Below are 21388 nucleotides of genomic sequence, written 5' to 3'. Positions count from 1 at the left end.
AATTTGAATAAACCTAATTTCGTATAATAAAATACAAAACAACAAGTGGAGATGTGACATCATCAGCCCACCTAATGAATATTCATGACGACTGTTTTCACAAAATATTGCTAAACTTTAAAATTCAATAACTTTGTTATTTGTTATCCGATTTTTTTTTAGTGGATCCCCCTCATTTCCATTTATGCTCTATATTATACTGTTTTTTTCTGGGTTTTTTTACGAAGTAAGAATGCCCTTCTGTAAAATTGTACTTGATTTGTATTACTTTATATTACTTTGTATTATGTTTTGAATGGAAATGAAATAAAAGAATTGAAAAGAATTGAATTGAATTGAATTTTGATGAAATTTTCGGAATTTTGCTCAGTGAATTCTACTCTATTAAATAAGCTATAAATACTTTCAGCCCGGACCATCCCTTTAATATCAGAGTGAATATCAGAATTTCGTGCAAACTTCAAACACTTAATGTTTCATATTATTTTTATCAAAAGACTATAATTATGAGAAAATAAAAAATTATAATTTTTAAATTAAATCCATGCCTGACAATGATTTCAATCCAAATAGAAATCAAGATAAAAAATGTTTCTGTAAAAGTATGGGACACGACCTCTCCCGTTTTAAATATTTTAGTAGCTAACTACTGTCAAACGTGTTTTCAAACGCTCTCATACGCCTTTACTTAGTATATCAGACAAAGAATGCCAACTGTGACGATACAAACAATCTTTAGATTGAGCAATCTTATATAGTATAAACATTTATAGTCGTTCAGGGGCCCGTTGCAGAAAGAGTTGCGTTTAAACGCAAGTCAAAATATCATGGGCAAATCCCGAATACGGGTGCCTCATTGGCTGAAAATCAAGTTGCGCAAGATTTTCTGAGTTGCGTTTCATCGCAACTCTTTCTGCAACGGGCCCCTGAACACAATATATTGAGCATGACTGGGCCCTCAGCACATTCTTACATTACCTACCCTTTACATTCAATTGTCATATCCTGAACCCTAAAAAAGCTCAAAAGAGAGTGTAAAAATAATGTTATGGGGATTCTTCTGATCAGGAATTTCCATGGCAACTGACGATCGCTTGACCTATGGAGGTCACCGCTTGCACAATACTCCAAAGTGAAAGTTTGTGTACAGCATATACATATAGCAAACCACTTCCTCTTGGGTTTTTATACATTCGTCACATGATGTATAGCTTTCCATCGTATGTCATCAATAGAAACTGGCATAGTTTCGTTAACGAACACTGTTTCACTACAGCTAAACTTTATACGTAATGCACATCGCAGAATGAGATCATGAATATGTATCTGATTTTTGTCAGCGTGAATTTTCTGATCATTTCCACTTGTTCAGGTGAGTAAAGTATCACAATTTCATTATCTAAATAATATATCCCATTGACCAATTTCATTCTTTTACGTAATTTGCACATTTTATACAACGAATGCAAAGCAGTGTACTGTTTGAATCGATGATTAGAGATAAAGCCAGGCGATCGATCTAACATGCAAAACCCAACCAACCCCCCCCCCAAAAAAAAAAAAAAATCATCCCTACCCTGGCCTGGCCAACCGCCATGAGCCAAACATCTTGAGCGGCACAATATGGGTTATATAATTATATGGCTTCCAGTTTTAGAAGTCGGAAGGGAGAGAATTGAGCCAGCAAATTTTTTATTTCTTCTAGTGAAAATCAAATTTTGTGATAAATTTCAACACAACAATCCGCTAGATGGCATTTCTACTCATTTCCATTCCTTTTTTTTTTGGAGGGTGGGGGAGGGGGCGGTCCTGCAGAATACTAAAAAGAGTGGAGTATAGAGCGAAAGATACAGGTACAAGTTTAACGCAGAGGGATGAACAGCAATGCACGGGGATCGAGCATGAGGGAGGGGGGGGGGGCGGGGAGGAGAGAAATAAATAGATAGGGAAGGGGGGGAGAGTGAGGATTATGATAGAAGGAATCGAAAATGAGAAAAAGTAAGAAACGAATAAGAAATTGGTAAGATATGACACTATTTTAACCATTAGGTTATCAGAATTGAATTTCCAGTTTAAAACGACCGAAAAATCACTCGGTCGTGATTCTTAATAAATTTTGCCCCGTAGACCCCTCAACTGGAGCGGAGGATACGGGGAAATTGTGCTCTAAAGAATAAACATCCCTGTCAGAGACATACTTAATCGTGATCTTGAAACACAACCCGGAAGTGGTTTCCTTTCAAAACTAATTTGTTTTCATTAAGGTTGTTGATATGAGCACTACAAGTGACAATCAATCTTTGAAGATGAGCGCAAGTACATGCAACTTATATTACACACGAGTTTTTTTCCCAGATAAACGAAAGCTGACTTGCTTGACCATTTTTTCTCTCCAGTTTTTTTCAGGATTTATCGAAAATAAATTATTAGTTATATCAATGTTTAATTCAGTTACCGATGGACAGGTGCCAGGCGGGGTGGTCTATACCGATTTGCAAAGGACGGTGCAGAAAGGGGAAGAGGCTGTTCTACGATGCCAGTTCTATGGAGCGCCAATCGCGGTTTACTGGAAGAAGGGAGACGACCCAACGACCTCTCCCAACCTGATCACGTGGGTGGAAGGGGAACCCCAATCCGGGTCATGCGTTTATGACAAGTCATGTGACATCGGTACTGATTATTCTCTAACGATCAAGAGAGTTGAGGTTCGAGACCATGGAAGATATATATGCCGTGTTTCAAACTACTTAGGGATACTTATCCACAACTTCACTGACATTTTAGTAATTGGCAAGTATGGTGTTATACATTTAATGATTGAATAAAGGAAATCTACTTTAAAAAAAATTGACAAAAGATCATTATATTTAGCTCTCCATGCCTCGAAGTATTCGGGATTCATCATTACATCAGCCTAAAAAGGACAATTGTTATTGCATGGCTCTAAGTCTATGGTTCTAGCATAACAAATACCACATGCAGATCTTTAACTCATAACTCCCACCTATGCCAGTCTCCTTGTTTAAATAAAAAAAAAATGAAACAATTAACGTTGACAAGAAATTTAAGTAACTTTATCATGTCTAAATCTACTCCCCTTCTTTTCATAGCACGTCCAGAGGATCCCTATCCTGTGATCGAAAACTGTAACGAGAGGGCGCCCTCCAACCCAAACGAACCTTGTAACATTACAACCAAACATCCCACTGAAATCAAATGCTCTGTAAATGGTTACTTCCCTACCGTCGACCTTTTCTTCCTCCGCGACCTTCAACACGTCGCTCTATCCCGAACTGAAGAAGTGGTCAATGATGACGGGACGAAGAACAGATCGATCGTCATCGATGCCGTCATCGGTGAATGGACTTACATCTGTGTCGTATCAAGCATTCCCGGAACTCCTGGACAAAGGGCAACGCAAATTGTTGTTCGTATGGAAGATTTCTCGGCGATGCTACCACTTACAACTGTTTCTTCGAAGGAAAGGAAAAAGTACCACATTATTACAATTGGTAGGGCATGACTTCGAATTTATATTCTATTATAAAATACATTTCCTGGAAAAGGATCAGTAGTATAATACCTGCGATCAACATTTCTTTATAACTTTAATTTTTCGTGTTTAAAGTAGTATACTTTGAGAAAAGAACAATAAATCTCCTGTATGTACGCGAAATCGTTTATACATTTTTAATGTATTCATGTATAGCTGTATTTAGGTAAAACCACTGTAGTTGATAGACCTCGTATATAATTGCAAACACTAGAGCAAATAAGGCTAGCCCCCCCCCCCGGCCCCGATTTTGTTTTTCATTTTGTGATCTTGAACCATCGACAGATGGAAGATAGAGATTGAATATAAGGACCAAACGAGAAAGAATTGTGTATAATTAATATACATGGTCCAAAATATTTGGAACTAAACGTAATGTTAACTTTTCTCTTTTTCAGTTGCACCAGTATCATCACTTTTATCACTGGTTGTGGTTGTGATTGTGATTGTCAAGTGCTTACATTGGCGCAGAACTTTGATAATAAAAGGCAAGTATTCACTTATTTCAAAAATATATTTGTTAATACAGAAATTTATATTGTTATAACCATTAGTTAATGGGGGGGGGGGGGGTCAGTTTAACCCCTGTCGAAATGCTGCTACTCCTCCATAACCGAAACGCATACGGGACATCGCTTCGCGGCTTATTTCCTTCAAGTTTTATTCATCTTTTGGAACCACTCATGATAATTGTAATGTAGGAAGATCCGAAAATTAAATGCGGGTTAACATCTGATTTTTAATGCCTTGTCGACAATTTCTGCATTTTCAGGATTTTATGTAAGGACCGGTGGGTTTTTTTCTCCACGAATTGCACAAAACCAGATCTCTAGATTTTATCTCTGTTAATCAATTCGAACAATGGTTTACCATGATATTTGAAAAAGCATATTCTGGAACACATTCCGTCATAAAAAAAACTAACAATGCATCAGAAAAATTACAGTAAAAAATTTAAGTAAAATTACGGTAAAAATTGAATAACAAATTGACAAAAAAATGATAATAGAATATTTATGCAAATTTCTCATTTATTTGTAAGTAATAACGCTTTCGCCAACATTTTGCAAAAGACTATTCCTCTTTCATTAGATAAAAATGATGCAATGCATTATTCATTTGTTTCCCTATTAGATGACGTTGAAAAGGGAGACAAAGATCCACTCCCGATAATCCAAGGTAACATCTTTACTTTGTCGGACTATAAACTCAATATTGTTTTTAAATTTCAGCACTTACATTACAAACACCAATTGAGTGATTCGTTAATTATTTTTAATATCATTAGTATTCGTATTATCAATAATATAACAATAACATCATTATGCCTATTATTGTTGACATCATGTATAATGAGTTGATATTCAATGTTTTAGAAATTAGTTTAATTCAAGTTGGATATTTTGTTTAAGAAAACACGAAACAAAAATTTCTTTCTGAGGTATATTACGCATCACCGTATTGGTAAACTCATGAAGCTATGTGTTTTATAGCTCCATGGGTATATTCGTGCTCAGAGGACGCGCATTGCCGCGTATTCATCAATACACCGTGAATGCGTTTGCCGCGATAAGGGGATGTTGAAAGAAAATAATATAATTTGCAATCAGTTGCAAATCTCAGTTGTAGATCCAAAGTGATAGATCAATTTTAACTAAGGCCAGTCATTTAATACTTGTTGATGCAAGAAGCAGACCATCAATCGATTGTATATTTACAATAGAATGCATGACTTTCAATTGATTTTAGGACCTGAAAGTGACTTGCGATCAATTGCACGTTTCTTGCAACACTCCATAAGTCATACTCTGTGCAACAACTATATAGACTAAACTTAACAAGATCGATGTATTATATCCCCTCACCAAAGGAAATATATCCTTCTATGAGCTGTGGCTACTGATTTTCAGTGATGACGCGGACGATCAGCTTGACAAGATGTGTAAGCTACGTCAGACACTCCGAAATTTAGGCGTTCCTGATGTTGCCGACGACCTGGATGGGGCGCAGACGTATGATGTCTTCTGTAAGTGGAAGGATGGTCACAGGCAGGATACACAAGCTATGGACCTAAGGAGAGCCCTGTCAGCTGCGGGATTGGATAGCGAGTGGCGATGTTTATACGGTAAGCAACCTTGGGAGCATTTCATGAATTGAATTGAATTGAAATTATTAGAACGTCACTGGCATTCGCCAATATTTTGTTCAAATCAAGAAGTACAAAATAATACAAAAATATGTATAATTTGAGGAAGATAAGCAGATAAACAAAAACAAAATAGTATTTCGTCAAAAACGAGAAACAACTCATGTCTACTTATAAATAGTAAATGCATCATGGCATACATAACAGAAGGGAGGGATAAGCATGCAGGCGACATGTATAAACATATACATACATACGCACACATATTATACACAATATACATAAATATATGCATATACATGTATACACCCATATACAAATATATATATATATATATATATATATATATATATATATATATATATATATATACAATCAACATGAAAAAAATAGTCAGTGAAAATAACTTTCAATATAACTACAAAAATATTTACATCTGACAGGCTCAGAACAAATTTGTTAGTGAAAATCATTGAGTATATTTATTTCATGCAAGTATTCATCGGCAGTATTTAATGTTTAATATATTTTTTTTGTTAAACAGGTAACATTCCCCCGGGGGGGGGGGGCCACTCAGTATATAATGCATAGTGGGTATGTGCCGCGGAGGGGACCCCCATTTTTACACTCAAATTTCTGTTCCGAGGCATAGCATTTTTGTCTTATTGAGAAAAATAACAAAGAAAGCCGCTCCAAAGCATAGCATTTTCCTCTTCTCGAGAAAAAAGAAGAAAAAAAATCCGCTCCAGGGCTTCGCATATTTTCCGTTACGCCGTTCCGGTCGCAATTTTGGTGAAAAGTGGCCGCAGCTCGCTGTCCGACGATCGCCTCTGCGCTAGCGCGCCCGTCACTCGTGCCGCCGGGCTAGCTGCATGCACGTTCCATAGGGATGCATACGCACTCGCATGAAGGCGACCCGTTCCAAGGACCCCCGTTTTCACAAACGTTTGTAGTTCCGAAGCCCGTTCCGAGGATCCTCCTTTTTACAATAAGCCCGCTCCAAGGCCCCCGTTTTTTGTCTCGCCCGCGGCACACCCCAACCACTTTTTTGGTCGAGTGCCCACCCCCGGGTAACATTCTTACTGTTGAGGCTATCCCCTAGAATAATGGGAGGAGGCACATTTTCCCGAAAAGTTAAGGGGGGTTCGTCCAAGAAAAAAAATTGACAAGCAAAAAAAAAAGAAAAAAATAATCTTCACTTTCGAAGGGGGGGGGGGGGCACACTTCTGTTTGAAATGTTTATTGTGCCTCTTAAAAGGGAGCCACGGACCGGCTGTGCCCCCCTCCCTCCCCTGGATCCGCCAGTGGTCCAACTGATGCCTTTAAACAGGAATGAAATACTTACTTTCTTCTTCCATAGATTCAAGACAGCAAATGGATGTGGGTCTTTCTGAAGATGAATTTCAACACATCCTATGGCATATTGGAGACCCAGACAGGACGAACAATTTGCTAGGTGAACTCATACCTGGAAAACGAATAAGTACTGCAGGAAAGATGAAGGACATTATCGCAAGAGCAGTTGCAGTGCTGACTGAATGGGAGGGATCTATTCAAGGGAATTCAAAGGTCTCGATGAGTCTGGCTCTGGAGAAAGTAGAATGCAGCCCTGTTGACAGAGAGTTCTTTGTTGGTATAATTTTCTTTCAATGAACCTTTATTTACTTATTTGAAATGAATACCCAGTCAAAAGAGAATTATAAGGAATGTTACAGTTTGAACAAAGAGGCCTTTAACTGTGTCATTTGTGGGCATTAATGGGAAAATAAATTGTGTTTTATTAACCCAGTAATGTTGAATTTTCCCTTTGGTAGGTTTCACATTTCATAATGTAAGCACACAGGAAATACCATTGTCTCATAACAATATATTTTTTGTTTATAGATGACTAATCATAAATGTACACTATCTTATAAAATTGTAAGGGTATGATTAATGTAACTATAATCAGGTCTCCAGAAAAATGAATATCGTGGGGAAAATATTACCAGGAGTCACGATCCCTTGAGATTTTTAATTTTTCGAATTTTCAATATGTTTTAGATAATAGGTTTCCGAAAGAATGAGAAAACACATTTGAAAGAAGAATTGAGGTCTGAACCCGAATTTCAACATGTATATAAATATAGGCCTTCAAGATAATAAATGTTTTGACTGCTTAAATTGTAAAGAAAATACTCTTGTTTAAGCAATATCATTGTATTTCCATGCTCACACACAAATTATTTTATTATCAGTGCCTGAACCTTTGCTAGAAGAAATCGACGAAATGGAAATTGTTGGATTCGTTCAACGACTGACGAGCAGGCATGTGAAAAGGCTGTCCGATTCCTTTGGGATAATCGTCAAGGATCTTGAAGATTTTCTCGCGGCAAGTGATAGGACACCGCTTTTTGACACACAGGGACTGATTCTTGATTGGATCAGGAAAGAGGAATGTAGCAATTTCGAGAAGAGGCGCAGGCTGAATGGTGCAATATGTGCTGCTGGCCGTGAGGATGTCAAAGGTATAACGAGCAAAGTAATGTCTAGAGGTGTTGTTGCTTACTGGATAAATTTCCAGAATTTTATTCACAAACTCCGGATTTGGAATCCCGGTTTGAATTTCAACATGACACGTCCTTTAATTGGCAAGGCGTATATCTACATTTGCCAATCTCCACCCAGGTGTAGTAAATGGGTAAGGGGAAGTAAATAACTCCTAGGATAGTCATCAGCACGATCAGGGTAGCTGTGCCAATGCCCGGGTAAAAGTATATGCAGAGCTAAGAAACAAAGCGCTTTATAAATCTTGCATGGAGGGTGTCTCAGCAGGGGCCCGTTGCAGAAAGAGTTGCGATCAATCCAAAATCCAAAATTTGATTTTTAACCAATGAAATGCGCATATCTTGCGCTTGATATTTCTTAATTGTGTATAATCCAGGCCACGTTGCATATTGATTGCTATTATGGTAATTTTACCATCCAATGGTAATTACCATGGTTACGTTGATCAACAACTAATCAAAATCAAGGATTCCATGCCAGTAACCACTGTATGGCAAAGATCCCGTAAGGTAACCCTATGCAATGTGGCCCAAACCTTTCTTGAACGGGACCTTTAGGGAATACATGCCAAAGAACGTACGATAAACCGTCTTTCACAGGACTGTTCTTTTTCTTGTATCAACCAATTAGATTCATGATATCAAGAAATAACAAATGACACTTCTTGAAATTGAGAAATAGAATAAAATGCAAAAACTGCTAGTCTCACGTACGTCAGATTACGTTGGCTGAATCAACCACATGCACCAGTCCCGAAGCCGTCAAAATTAAGATTGAAAAAGGATTCGATGCAGCTTGGGCATTTTTGGCAACAGAACAAGAAAATTCTGCTACATGAAAAGCTCGCTCTCGAACTGTTACCAGGGAATTTTCGCTTCCATGATTCACGGCACATTGAACATAGAAAATGTATAGCCAAAGCCCTTCATGATAATGGACAACCAAGAGGTCTCAAGTGTTGAAAATTGGCGAACCAAAGCAGCAGTTTCGTCCAGGGCTGTGGGCAAACCCCGGGGGGGGGGGGGGGTGTACTCGACCAAAAAAATGGTAGGGGTGTGCCGCGGGCGAGACAAAAAACGGCGGCCTTGGAGCGGGCTCATTGTAAAACGGGGGTCCTTGGAACGGGTCGCCTGCGTGCGAGTGCGTATGCATCCCTTTATGGAACGTGTGCAGCTAGCCCGGCGGCACGACTGACGGGCGCGCTAGCGGAGAGGCGATGGTCGGATAGCGAGCTGCGGCCGCTTTTCACCAAAATTGCGACCGGAACGGCGGAACGGAAAATATGCGAAGCCCTGGAGCGGATTTTTTTCTTCCTTTTATCTCGAGAAGAAGAAAATGCTATGCTCTGGAGCGGCTTTCTTTGTTCTTTTTCTCAATAAGACAAAAATGCTATGCCTCGGAACGGAAATTTGAGTGTAAAAATGGGGGTCCCCTCCGCGACACATACCCACTATGCATTATATACTGAGTGCCCCCCCCCCCCCGGGGGGGCAAACGAAATATTTGCAATATTCTCGTCAGCTCCAAAACTTGGGACGAAACTGCTGTTCTGGGACCCGTTTCATAAAGGACTTGCAACTTTACCATTATGACAACTACCATGGAAACCTTTAATTTGATTGGCTGCTGAGCCTTGTTGCCATGGTAGTTGCCGTTATGGCCAAGTTACAGTGGTAAGTTCTTTATGAAACGGCCCCTTGGTTTGATCATTTTTGACAAGGACCTCCTAGATGTCATTGTAATTTGACGGGCATTTGTAATACATTTACTATGTTCTTCACTGCTTCATGCTTCGTGGAACCAAACACTCTCTACGACCAAATTCTGAGACGACCGTAACGATTCTGCAGCTTTTCATTTTTTATTGCCAAAATAAAACTGCCATTACATCATCTTTAATATGCAAAATCTCCAATCTGCCAATTGTCCTACCTTTATTTGTGATTTCCTGGGCGTTATCATTATTGGCTCGCTCTATCTGCGCATAGACTACCGTTCTGAAAAGCACACAGTTTCACACAGTGTGTTCACAAAGTGGACTATATGGCCCGTATTTTGAAGTCGGGTTAAATTTCAACTCTAGTTTAAAGTTGTGGTTTAACTATATGTGGTTTAACCAATTGTGATATAAATATCTAACTGTAGAAGTGGAGAGTATCAGCTATTACTCTCTAATCATTCTTTACTGTCTGGGAAATATTATCAAGACAATTGTATTCACCATTAAAATAATTAGGGAAGATCACGGTAAAGATAAGAAACATGCAATTTATTTATTTTTTTATTTATTTAAATTTTTGACATATTTAGCTTCCCCTAATTTGAGCACAAAGTTAAACCCGACTTCGGAATACGGGATGATGACTGCGTGAGTCGCAATCATGAAAATGCTCAAACGTAACAATGTAAAGATGAATTCACACCTTTAAATGGAAAAAAAATGTTCAAATAAAAGAGTAGGAAGATGGTTTCCATTGTCACTGATCATGATCTTGGCCCAAGAACTGTATTAATGAGCTTTTGTGTACTATGCGTAGGAGATTTTGCAGCGGCATAGTTGTTGATCCTGGACAGAGTGAGGGGGCAAGCCATTCCCCAGATGAAAATATTGGGGCCAAACATATCGATTTGCCGCCCAACCAGTTAGAAAACTTGAAAATAAAGTAATATGGAAAATCTGTGTTGGAACAAAGCAAAGGATCGCACTATAAAAACATTAAACAAAGCATAACAATACTTTCAAACATAAACATTGCTCTTTTTTTTCTGTGCGCTCTGCGCGCAAATTCAGCATTATACATTTTCTGTACTTCTGCCCCCCATCCCAAAACACGAATCCACGCAGTAGTGGCACTAAAGATCTTTCAAACTTAAACAATAATTATTTTCAGGTCACTTTGGAGCTACCATCCTCTACGCTCAAGGCAATAAGAATGTTCAACAGATTCCAACTGCACTTATACATGGTGAGTACTGATATTGATATCACGTAATTATTTTTGTATGTATTGCAGAAATACTTATAACAAAAACGTTGAAACCCAAAACTAGAATTACATAGGTATCACTAGAGATTCGCTAAGTTTACAGCAGTTTGCACACTGTAAAAACTGTGGTGTTAAAACTGACACCAATTGGTGTTGATAGAGGACCACACCCTGAGGTGTTAAAATAACACCCTAGAGATTGAACATAACACCAAAGAGTGTAAATGTAACAACCACAGGTGTTGTAGTAACACCTATAGGTGTAAAACTAACACCACCAATTTAACACCGGTGTAAAATAACTGGTGTGGTCCTCTATGTACACCGGTTAACACCACAGTTTTTGCTGTGCATGGGCAGTTCGACTGTTTAATATCTGATTAACATGGTAAAAACAAATGTTCACCAGCAGGACTATACATTTCATATTGATAAGAAAATATTGATAGATGTATTATCAAAGATCCTATTGGGTTACAGTTAATTCAGATTTTGTTTATTTGTTTGACTTTATTTATTCATGGTTAAAACATATACAGTTCGTTTCATTTCATTTTATTTATTTCAATTTCCATAAAATTTCATTTTTTTCTCATGCAATAAAAATGGAAGTTATAGTCACAATTATCATAGTAGCAGGTTGGAATGGAGGAAGACGCAAAAAAAAAAAAGCGGAGCTTTGAGGATGCAGCGTCCTGATGAAAATCTTCTTGTAGCTAATATAGGCCAAAATAATAAATAAAACACACACAAAATGTTACAACAGTTGTCGGCAATCGGCATACAGCGATTATCCAGCGATGCCGAGATTAAAGAAACAATACAAAATTACAAAATTTATAAAAACCAAAACATTCTAATGTAAGCAAAAACAAAATATATGATGAGTATTGAATTCGGAGTATTGGATCAAGTCCGAAGTACTAAGTCCATACCATTTCTACAATATTATTTTCTAGATTTTGGTGGCATATCAGAGCAAGAGATTCTTCGAATAGCTTCATATCTCTCACCTACCGAGATGGATAAGCTAAACATTGGGGAAGGGTCGGATGAGGTGGAACGAGTGAAGGATTGGGTTAAGAGTCTGCTGAAGAAAGAGAATACGTCTGGAGGCTGCAGGAAAATGGTCCATGATGCTCTGAAACAGGTCGAATGTCAAGGTAATAATAACGGTTACAGCCCGATAGACCGCGGGTCCGATAGACCGCGGGTCCGATAGTCCGCGGGTCCGATAGACCGCGGGTCCGATAGACCGCGGGTCCGATAGTCCGCGGTGTGTGTAAAATTATGATCAGGATATAGTGAGATCAAATGTCATCAAGAGGTCAAACGGTCAATGATACGAGTCCATGGGGTTCTATAACGATGACCGAAAGGACAATCGCCCCCTGACAACTACTTCAAGGAAAATATTATCCCCATATTTTTATCGTCGGGGACTGTTACCCCCCCCCTCCGGAAATTTACCCTCTAGACGCCAATTACCCCTAGTACGGAGCCTTTCAAATGCCATTGACTTGACGACATGGCGAGATACTTTATCTTGCCATGTCGACTAAATAAGCTTATTATGTCCGCATGGCGAGATACCTGCCAAGTCCACATATAAAAAGTTATACGTCAACATGGTGAGATATTTTATCTTGCCAAGTCGACTTGTAACAAGTTATATGTCAACATGACGATATATCGGGATTCTCGCCGGGACTTGTACACTTCAGATCTCGCCATGTCGACATATCGACTTGACAAGATAGAATATCTCGCCATGTCGAAATAATAAGCTTATTAATTATACATGGCAAGATAAAGTATCACGCCGTGTCGTCACGTCGATGGCATTTTAAAGGCTCCGTACTAAGGGTAATTATCCGGGGTAATTGTCTCGAGGGTAAATTTCTGGGGTAACAGTCCCCGGCGGTAAAAATATGGGGATCATATTTCCTTGAAGTAGTTGTCAGGGGATGATTGCCCTAATTTGGTTATTGTTATAGAACCCAGGCGCGGATCCAGGATTTCGTGAGAAGGGGGGGGGGGGGGCCCAAATTTGACCTGATTCTTGGCGCCCATGTGTACTTTTCGAAAAATTGCGCCCACTCCTTCCCAGCCAGGCTAACTTAATTGCCTTAAATGGATTTTGAATTATCTTATAATCACATTAAAAAAAGGCAATTAAAGACCACTCTTTTAATGTGTTCTTTAAAGAAAAAATCCATGAATATAATAATGAAATATCAATGGGAGCGCGAAGCGCGAGCGATTTTGGGGGGTTTCAATTTGGTTTAACTTCTCACCAGAGTAGGCCCTACTAGAATATTGTGTGAACGGGAGCTATAGTTTCTTTACTAGTTGTTTTAGAATAGCCTTCAATAATATTGATGATAGCTTCTTGGGAATAATACAATCTCGAAGCAATCGACTCATTCTCCTCATTAGTGGCGTATTTATTCAGCATGGGTGCCTAGGGGGGGGGGGGGATGTCTTGTTGAACTTTTGTAGAGGGCACCAAGATAACAAAAATCAATGAAATGTGGGGGGGGGGGTAGAAGTTAAAGAATATCTGAGAGTTTATTTTTAAAAACATATTGAGGTATTTCACAAGGCCTTAATATATAATGAGAACACGAAGTGCGATCTAATTTTTTTTAAATTTTTCATGTATTTTATCCTGAAAGCCTAATTCCAGGGGCGGACCCAGCTTCCGCAAATAATGAGGGGGGCGATTTTTTCACCCATATTTTCCCCGATCGACCGCTCAATGTTGATTTTTTTTTTCTTTGAAGGGGTTGTTCCAGTGGCGTAATGAGCCAACAATTTTGAGGGGGCTCGATATGGCGTATCGCATGAAATTAATAAGAAGTTTCCTGTAAGCGAAGCGAGCAAGCAAATATGCTGACATTTTTATTACAAAAATACAAGGTTGTGATAGATTTTGACATAATATTTGGAAAATAATATCATATTTCATCCTAATCCCTTTCCTTTTCTCTCTTTTTTTTTCTTGGTCGTGATTCTTTTTTCTTTTCTTTTATTTATTTATTTATTATTATTATTATTATTATTTTTTTTTTTTTTGGGGGGGGGTAAAACGCCCATGTCCTAAAAGTCATTTCCTAGCTTTACTTTATATAAACAACATAAATGTGTAATAATCTCATAAGCCCTATGTAAGCTAAAAAAAAAAGAAATTTCATGTATTTTGTCCTGAAAATTGAAAATTCTGGGCAATGTTGTGAACCTGAACAGAACGCGTTATGTAACTAGATAATTACCATGAGCGCGAAGCGCGATCAGAAGTGTTAAAGGACAAGTCCACCCCAACAAAAAGTTGCTTTGAATAGAAAGTGGAAAAAGAAACAAACATAACACTGACAATTTTTATCAAAATTGGATGTAAAAAAAGAAAGTTATAACATTTTAAAGTTTTGCTTAATTTTTCACAACATTTATATGCACATCCTGGTCGGTATGCAAATGAGGGGACCGATGACATCACCCACTCACTATTTCTTTTGTATTTTATTGTGTGAAATATGAAATTTTTCTCGTCATAGTCATGTGAAACAAAGTTTCATTCCTCCCTGAACACATGTAATTCAATTATTTTAAAATTTTGTGGTTCAAGCAAGGGGGTCCTAATTGTCGAATTCGTAAAAATTGAAATATTGTATTATTCAAACAATAAAAAACAAAAGAAATAGTGAGTGAGTGACATCATCGACTCTCTCATTTGCATATCATTGAGTCGAGCATAGAACTGTTTTTTTTTAATAAGCGAAATTTTAAAATGTCATAACTTATTTTACATCCGATTTTGATGAAGTTTTCAGCGTTATGTATGTTTGATTTTTCTCTATTTATTCAAATCAACATTTTTCTGGGGTGGACTTGACCTTTAAATATGCATTCTGGCCTAGTCGAAAAGGGACCTGTTGAGGACGTTTTGCAGTTAGCCATTAAGACGATACATATTTCAACGATTAAATAATGTGAGCGCGAAGCGCGAGCTGAACATTTCTGATATTCCAACCTAAAAAGATGAGATTTCAAACCCCCCAACGGGACACTCGAGTCATGTTTTGTCAATCATGAAAAAGGATGGGTAATTTTTGGTGTCTTCATAATGCGAGCGCAAAGCGCGAGCAGAAAATTTTTGATATTCTGATCTGAAACTGGATAATTTTAGTACGTTTTGAATAAGATCAAGCTGCGTATCTAAAAAAAACATGCGTGCGCGTGTTTTAGAGTTAGACAGAATCTGCATTCTGAATACATTTCATTTTTCATCATGAAAATCAATAATGCGAGCGCAGAGCGCGAGTTGAATATAATATTTGAAATTCCGATATGAAATGAGTCAACTTAAGCACTATTTACGGCACTGTGTATTTAGGGAAATTGTGACGTCGATGTGGATACCACTAGATAAATGATGCGAGCGCGAAGCGTGAGCTGATATTTTATTATTATTTTAACCTAGGATCGAGATATTTTAGGCCTAAGGATATTTTGTCATCATATAAGAATGATGGCTATCTTCTATTTCTTTTCCTAAAACGTGTCGATATTTATTTATGAAAAAGGGACAATTTAGTTATTATGAATTCATAAAAAATTTATTTCATATTTATTAATCTAATAAGCCTAATGAGTGTGTGAAATTTGTTGACAGTGTATGAGGCCTGAAAACTGGAAATTTTAAGTATTTTTATAATCATGAATAGGATTCATTGATTGATATATTTTTAGCAAATAACGCGAGCGCAAATCGCGATCCGAATTTTTTAAATGGGGGGAATTTAAGTAGTTTTTTATAGAATTAATATATAGGTGTACATAACTCACCAAAATGCGAGAGCACAGCGTTAGCAAAGGCCCTCATTTTTTTTTAGAATCGAGAAACCTGAGAAGGAATATTTAGATAATGTTATATGAAATACAAAAATGCAATAGGTAGGCCTACATAGCAAATAATGCGAGCGCACAAAATGTTGCAAATGTTGATTCACACCATAAAACGGACATTTTCCAGAGCACTTAAACAAATTAAATTGGCAAATAAAACAAAAAAAATGAAAGATCGATGTCCGAGCTGAATTATGTTTTGTATATTGACTTCAAAACTTGATATTTTGAACTATATATCAGCCTATATTGACCGAGATATGTATCTCATCGAACAGGCAATGCGAGCGTGATACGCGAGCGAAATTTTAATATAGTGACATTAAATATTTTCAAAAATTATTTTCCAAGTCTTCTCCTGACCTTATTTTATTCACTCGTCTTCCTCCTTTTATGTTTCGTCTTCTTATTTTTCTCCTATCTTTCCCCTTCTTTTTTTCTTTCTTTCCCCGTTTTTCCCAATTTATTTGACCCGTCAATAGGGGGAGGGGCACTCGGGCCCCCTGGATTCGCCTATGTTAGTAGTTGTTATGATGAACACGATGCATATCTATTAAGAAATGAATGCGAGCGCGAAGCGCTAGCTGAAAACTTTTATAATGATGAAATGAAAAATACATTTTCAGTTGTCAGGTTAGAATATCAAATATTTTCAGCTTGTGCTTCTCGTTCGCATAAAAAAAAACCTGTGAGGTCGGGATGCGTATATAACTAAACAATTTATTGATGCCAGCGCGAAGCGCGAGCTCAATTTTTTTATATACTGACTTAAGAAAGACTAAGGTATAATTCCTATTCTAATTGCTTGTCCTTTTTCTCTTTTTTTTTTTTTTCTGTTTCTTACCCCTTTTTTGCGCCACCATGGGGGGGGGGGGGGGCCTTGGATCGGCCTATGTATGTTGACTTGAAAAACACTAACACTTACATGTATGATTCATGCAGAGGATGCATACCTCTTTGATGAAATATTGCGAGCGCGTAGCGCGAGCTGAATTTGATAATAACCCTTTTTTGTGACCCTTAACTGGATATCTATCTCGCTAAACAGACTTAAAACTCGAAAACATTGTTTTTGTCTATTATCGTAAAAACGGGATATTTTAATTCACCCGCATTAATTTAAGCTTTTTGGGCAGGACATATATTTCACTATAAACAGGCAATACGAGCAATGTTGCGCCCCCGGTCGAAAATGAATTTGCATGAAGCCCCCTAAGTTCAAGGTCAATTTGGCGCCCACGGTTGAACATAAACTTGGCGCCCCCATGTGAAATATAACTTTGCCCTCCCCCCCCCCCCTCTGAAACATGCATTTGTCGCATTATGGTCAAAATTCAAATTAGCGCTCCCCTAGTTCGAACATCACTTTGGTGCCCCGCTAGATCGAACATCAATTTCGCGCCCCCTCCCAGTTCAAACATCAGTTCGGCGCCCCATAGTTCGAATGTCATTTTGGTGCCGCCTAGTTCGAACATCAAATCGACGTCCGGGTCAATATCTCCCTCTTTCGTTTGCAATCTCCTTTTTTTTTTTTTTTTTCTTTCTCTTATCCTCATTCCCCTTCCTTTCTCTTTCTTTCTCTCTTTCTTTCCCCCTCTTCCTCTCCCCTTTTCTTCTTCTCTTCTTTTCCTTCCTCCTCTCTCTCTCTCTGTTTTTATTCTCTTTATTTTCCCCTTTTCTTTTTTTTTCTTGTCTTCCTTTCTCCCTTTTACTTCTCTTTTCCCCCATCTTTTCTTTCCCACTTTTCTTCTCTTTTTTCCCCGTCTTTTCTTTCTCTCTTTTCCTCTCTCTTTCTCTTCTTTTCCTCCCCCTTACTCTCTCTTTTTTCTTCTCTTTTCCTCTATTCCCCCCTCTCTCTCTTTTCTTATCTTTCTTCCCATCTTCCTCTTTTTTAAAATATTATTCTCTTCCCCTTTTCTTTCTCCTTTCTTTTCCCTCTTCCTCTTTTTTCTCTTTCCCCCTTTTTCTTTTTCTTTCCTTTCCCCCTTTTTCTCTTTTAATCTTTTTTTCTTCTCTCCCTCTCCTTCCCCCTCTCTCTTTTTCTTCTCTTCTTTTCCCCTCTTCCTCTCTCTCTCTCTTTTTTTCTTATCTTTCTTCCCATCTTCCTCTCTATTTAAATATTCTTCTTTTCCTCCCTCTCTTTTTCTTCTTCTTTTTCCTCATTTTCTTTTCTCCTTTCTTTTCTTCTCTTCCTTTTCCCTCCTCTCTTTTTTCTCTTCTGTTTCCCTCTTTTTCTTTTCCCTTTTTCCCGTCTTTTCTTTCTCTCTTTTCCTCTCTCTTTTCTCTTTTTTCTTCTCTTCCTTCCTTCCCCCCTCACTCTCTTTTCTATTCTCTTCTTTTCCCATCTTCCTCTCTCTCTTTTTATTCTCTCCCTTCCCCCCCCCCCTCCCCCTCTTTTTTTTTGAGCTGGGGGTGAGGGGGGGGGGGGTTGAGGCAGTTCCCCCTCGGCCCCCATGGATCCGCACCTGATAGAACCCCATGGTGTCGTATCATTTGACCTTTGCACCTCTCGATGACATTTGATATATCTGATCATAATTTTACACACACTGCGGACTATCGGACCCGCGGACTATCGGACCCACGGTCTATCGGACCCGCGGACTATCGGACCCGCGGTCTATCGGACCCGCGGTCTATCGGGATGTCCCCATAATAACTTGTAAAATAAGTTTCGGCGGCATTGTCATACATTAGGAAGAACATATTCCAGTGAACCAGTGGATCTAAAAAAAATGCTCAAATTACACAAGGCGATTTATTAGGTTGAGGCAAATATGCATCTTGAGATTTCCATTTAATAATGCCCTTTTTGAAATCTATTACATTGAGAAATGACGATTCATTTGTCATCAATATAGGTGCGTACATATGTGAGCGAAAGAGACACAGGGAGAGAGAGAAAAGATGAATAGAAAGCGAGTAAGATGAGGGGGAGGGATGAATAGAAAGCGAGTAAGATGAGGGGGAGGGATAGAGAGAGAAGGGTGGGGGGGGGGGATATCAGGGATTTTATGTTGTTCCTATAACTATGCCTACTAAAAGGTGTTGATGTCGAAAAGATTAAGAGAGATGGTGAAAACATGATGGTTATCATAGGTTACTTGACGGCGAGTGAGATAGATAGATTGTTGCTGTATGCCTACAAGAACTAGACTGATGTCGAAAACATGATAATGGGAAAAGAAAATGTACAAAATTATGGTTAGACCTATCATAGTTAGCATGGTTAAGAAGAAAATATGGATTACTGTACATACGATCAAAATGATTTACATTACAGGTCAAGTCCATCCCAGAAAAATGTTGATTTGAATAGAGTTAAATATAGAAAAATCAAACGAGCATAATGCTGAAAATTTGAACAAAATCAGATCTAATACAAGAAGGTTATCACATTTTAAAGTTTCGCTTATTCTTCACAAAACAGTTATACGCATAACTCAGTAACATGCCAATGAGAGAGTCGATGATGTCCATCACTCACAATTTCTTTTGTTTATTATTGTTTGAATTGTACAATATTTCAATTTATTTTTACCATTTGACATTAAGGACCAACTTAACTGAACAATAAAATGTTATAACAATGGTAATGCCACATGTTTAGGGAGGAATACAACTTTGTTTCACAGGACAATATATAAAAAATATTTCATATCTCATATAATAAGATACAAAAGAAATACTGAGTGAGTGATGTCATCAGTCCCCTCATTTGCATCCTGACCAAGATGTGCATATAACTGATTTGTTAAATTAAGCGAAACTTTAAAGGGGTATCCAGCCTTGGCCATAAAATGTTGTGTTGGGAAGAAGAAAAATAAATTAAATAGAATGGTGAAAGTTTGAAAGAAATCGGACAAGCAATAAAAAAGTTATAGCTGCTTTAAAATTGAGATCACTAATACTATGTAGATTTCAAATTGGCAACTGGGTAAGTAAATTATGACAAGGGGCAAGGACAACTTTCCCATAGGCCATGTACTTTATTATCAGGGATTTGTAGTTTTCTCTTAACTACCCATTCCCCGGGGAAGTAATCTAAATATAACCCAGGTAGAATATTGTTTTCATGTCCTCATGAAAGAAAAATATAATTTGAAATAAAACTTTTGGGAAAAATGACATTTTAGCCAAAATATGTATTGGAGTGCATGAAAGAGTAGTCCTTGCATTACATCACTATGACACCCCATATGCGGCCAATTTGAAGTCTCCATGGGTATAGTGATTACCAATATTTACAACTTTAAAAAAATCATAACTTTCTTGTTGTTTGTCCAATATTGTTCAAACTTTCACCTATCAACTTGTCTGATTTTTCTTAACCTTATAAAAACAATTTTTTGTTTGGGTTGGATTCCCCTTTAAAGTACGTATCATTAAAGTATCATAACTTTCTTATTTTACATCCGATTTTGATGAAAATTTTCAGTATTATGCTTGTTTTTTTAAATCTTTCTATTCAAATCAACGTTTTTTGGGGGTAGATTTGTCCTTTAACAAGTTAGGAGACGTAAATGTGTGAAGCCGCTATATTTCACACATTAAACACAACTGTAAATGATAACTTTGTACGGAAGAAATTAAGAAGAAACTCAGTTATCATTTTTTCACTTTAGAACAACGTGTGGTGGTACGTGGCACATCTTTGGATAACAAACTACACTCTGATCGTTTCGCACGTCCATTATTAGGTGGAGGTGCCGTGGCCTAGTGGTCTCTATATATTTAGAAAGTCCCGGGTTCGATCCCGGCCACGACACCTATGCTCTTTTATCCTGCATTCAAATAAGTGGAAATGCTTTAAGGATTATTTGTAACAAGGTGTGCATTTGTTAAAAAAAAAACCAAAACACTATTATTTTCAACAGGGTTGGTGCCATTTCCACTTCAAGACAAGACATGTTTGGTTGAACTTCTTGACCTCGCTTTTCGACTTCTCATGACCGACATTCGACCTTTCACCCATGCTCTTGGTGTATCTGGACAGAGATTCTTGAAATACAGGAACAGCTTCACCTCAAATCAACTCTCAAATGGCACCCTTGGTCTTTTGGAGAAGATAAGCCACAAGGTGAAAAACAAGAGAAGTGTCATGTGCAGTGTACTTGCCAAAGCCGGTTACAACAATCTCGCTGTGCTGACGAAACACGGTAAGATGTGAACATTTTTTATTGCTTGCAAGAAACACGGTCGGCTGTCTCCCTTAATCATTTTGCTAGGTAAAGCAAGAAATAAACA

General features: G+C 37.9%; 1 protein-coding gene across 1 annotated transcript; it reads left to right on the top strand.

Moving 5' to 3' along the window:
- Nucleotides 1–1169: 1169 nt before the first annotated feature.
- Nucleotides 1170–21311, top strand: LOC129266776 (uncharacterized). The gene is made up of 11 exons (XM_064104120.1): nucleotides 1170–1372; nucleotides 2452–2790; nucleotides 3111–3512; nucleotides 3952–4041; nucleotides 4688–4732; nucleotides 5424–5678; nucleotides 7060–7332; nucleotides 7937–8206; nucleotides 11138–11212; nucleotides 12193–12396; nucleotides 21019–21311. Exons 1-11 carry the CDS (start codon nucleotides 1315–1317, stop codon nucleotides 21309–21311), a joined length of 2304 nt encoding a protein of 767 aa, XP_063960190.1. The 5' UTR covers nucleotides 1170–1314.
- The last annotated feature ends 77 nt before the right edge of the window (nucleotides 21312–21388 follow it).

This window comes from Lytechinus pictus, chromosome 8 (genome assembly GCF_037042905.1).
Source record: "Lytechinus pictus isolate F3 Inbred chromosome 8, Lp3.0, whole genome shotgun sequence".
Lineage (NCBI taxonomy): Eukaryota > Metazoa > Echinodermata > Echinoidea > Temnopleuroida > Toxopneustidae > Lytechinus > Lytechinus pictus.
This window is presented reverse-complemented; position numbering and strand designations above follow the sequence as displayed.

Bases quoted from the DNA above. Each gene is read 5' to 3' on its own strand.
- LOC129266776 (XM_064104120.1), top strand. From the start codon at position 1,315: ATGAATATGTATCTGATTTTTGTCAGCGTGAATTTTCTGATCATTTCC. The intron at 1,373-2,451 runs GTGAGTAAAGTA...TGTTTAATTCAG, and splicing joins GATCATTTCCACTTGTTCAG to TTACCGATGGACAGGTGCCA. The intron at 12,397-21,018 runs GTAATAATAACG...TATTTTCAACAG, and splicing joins GAAACAGGTCGAATGTCAAG to GGTTGGTGCCATTTCCACTT.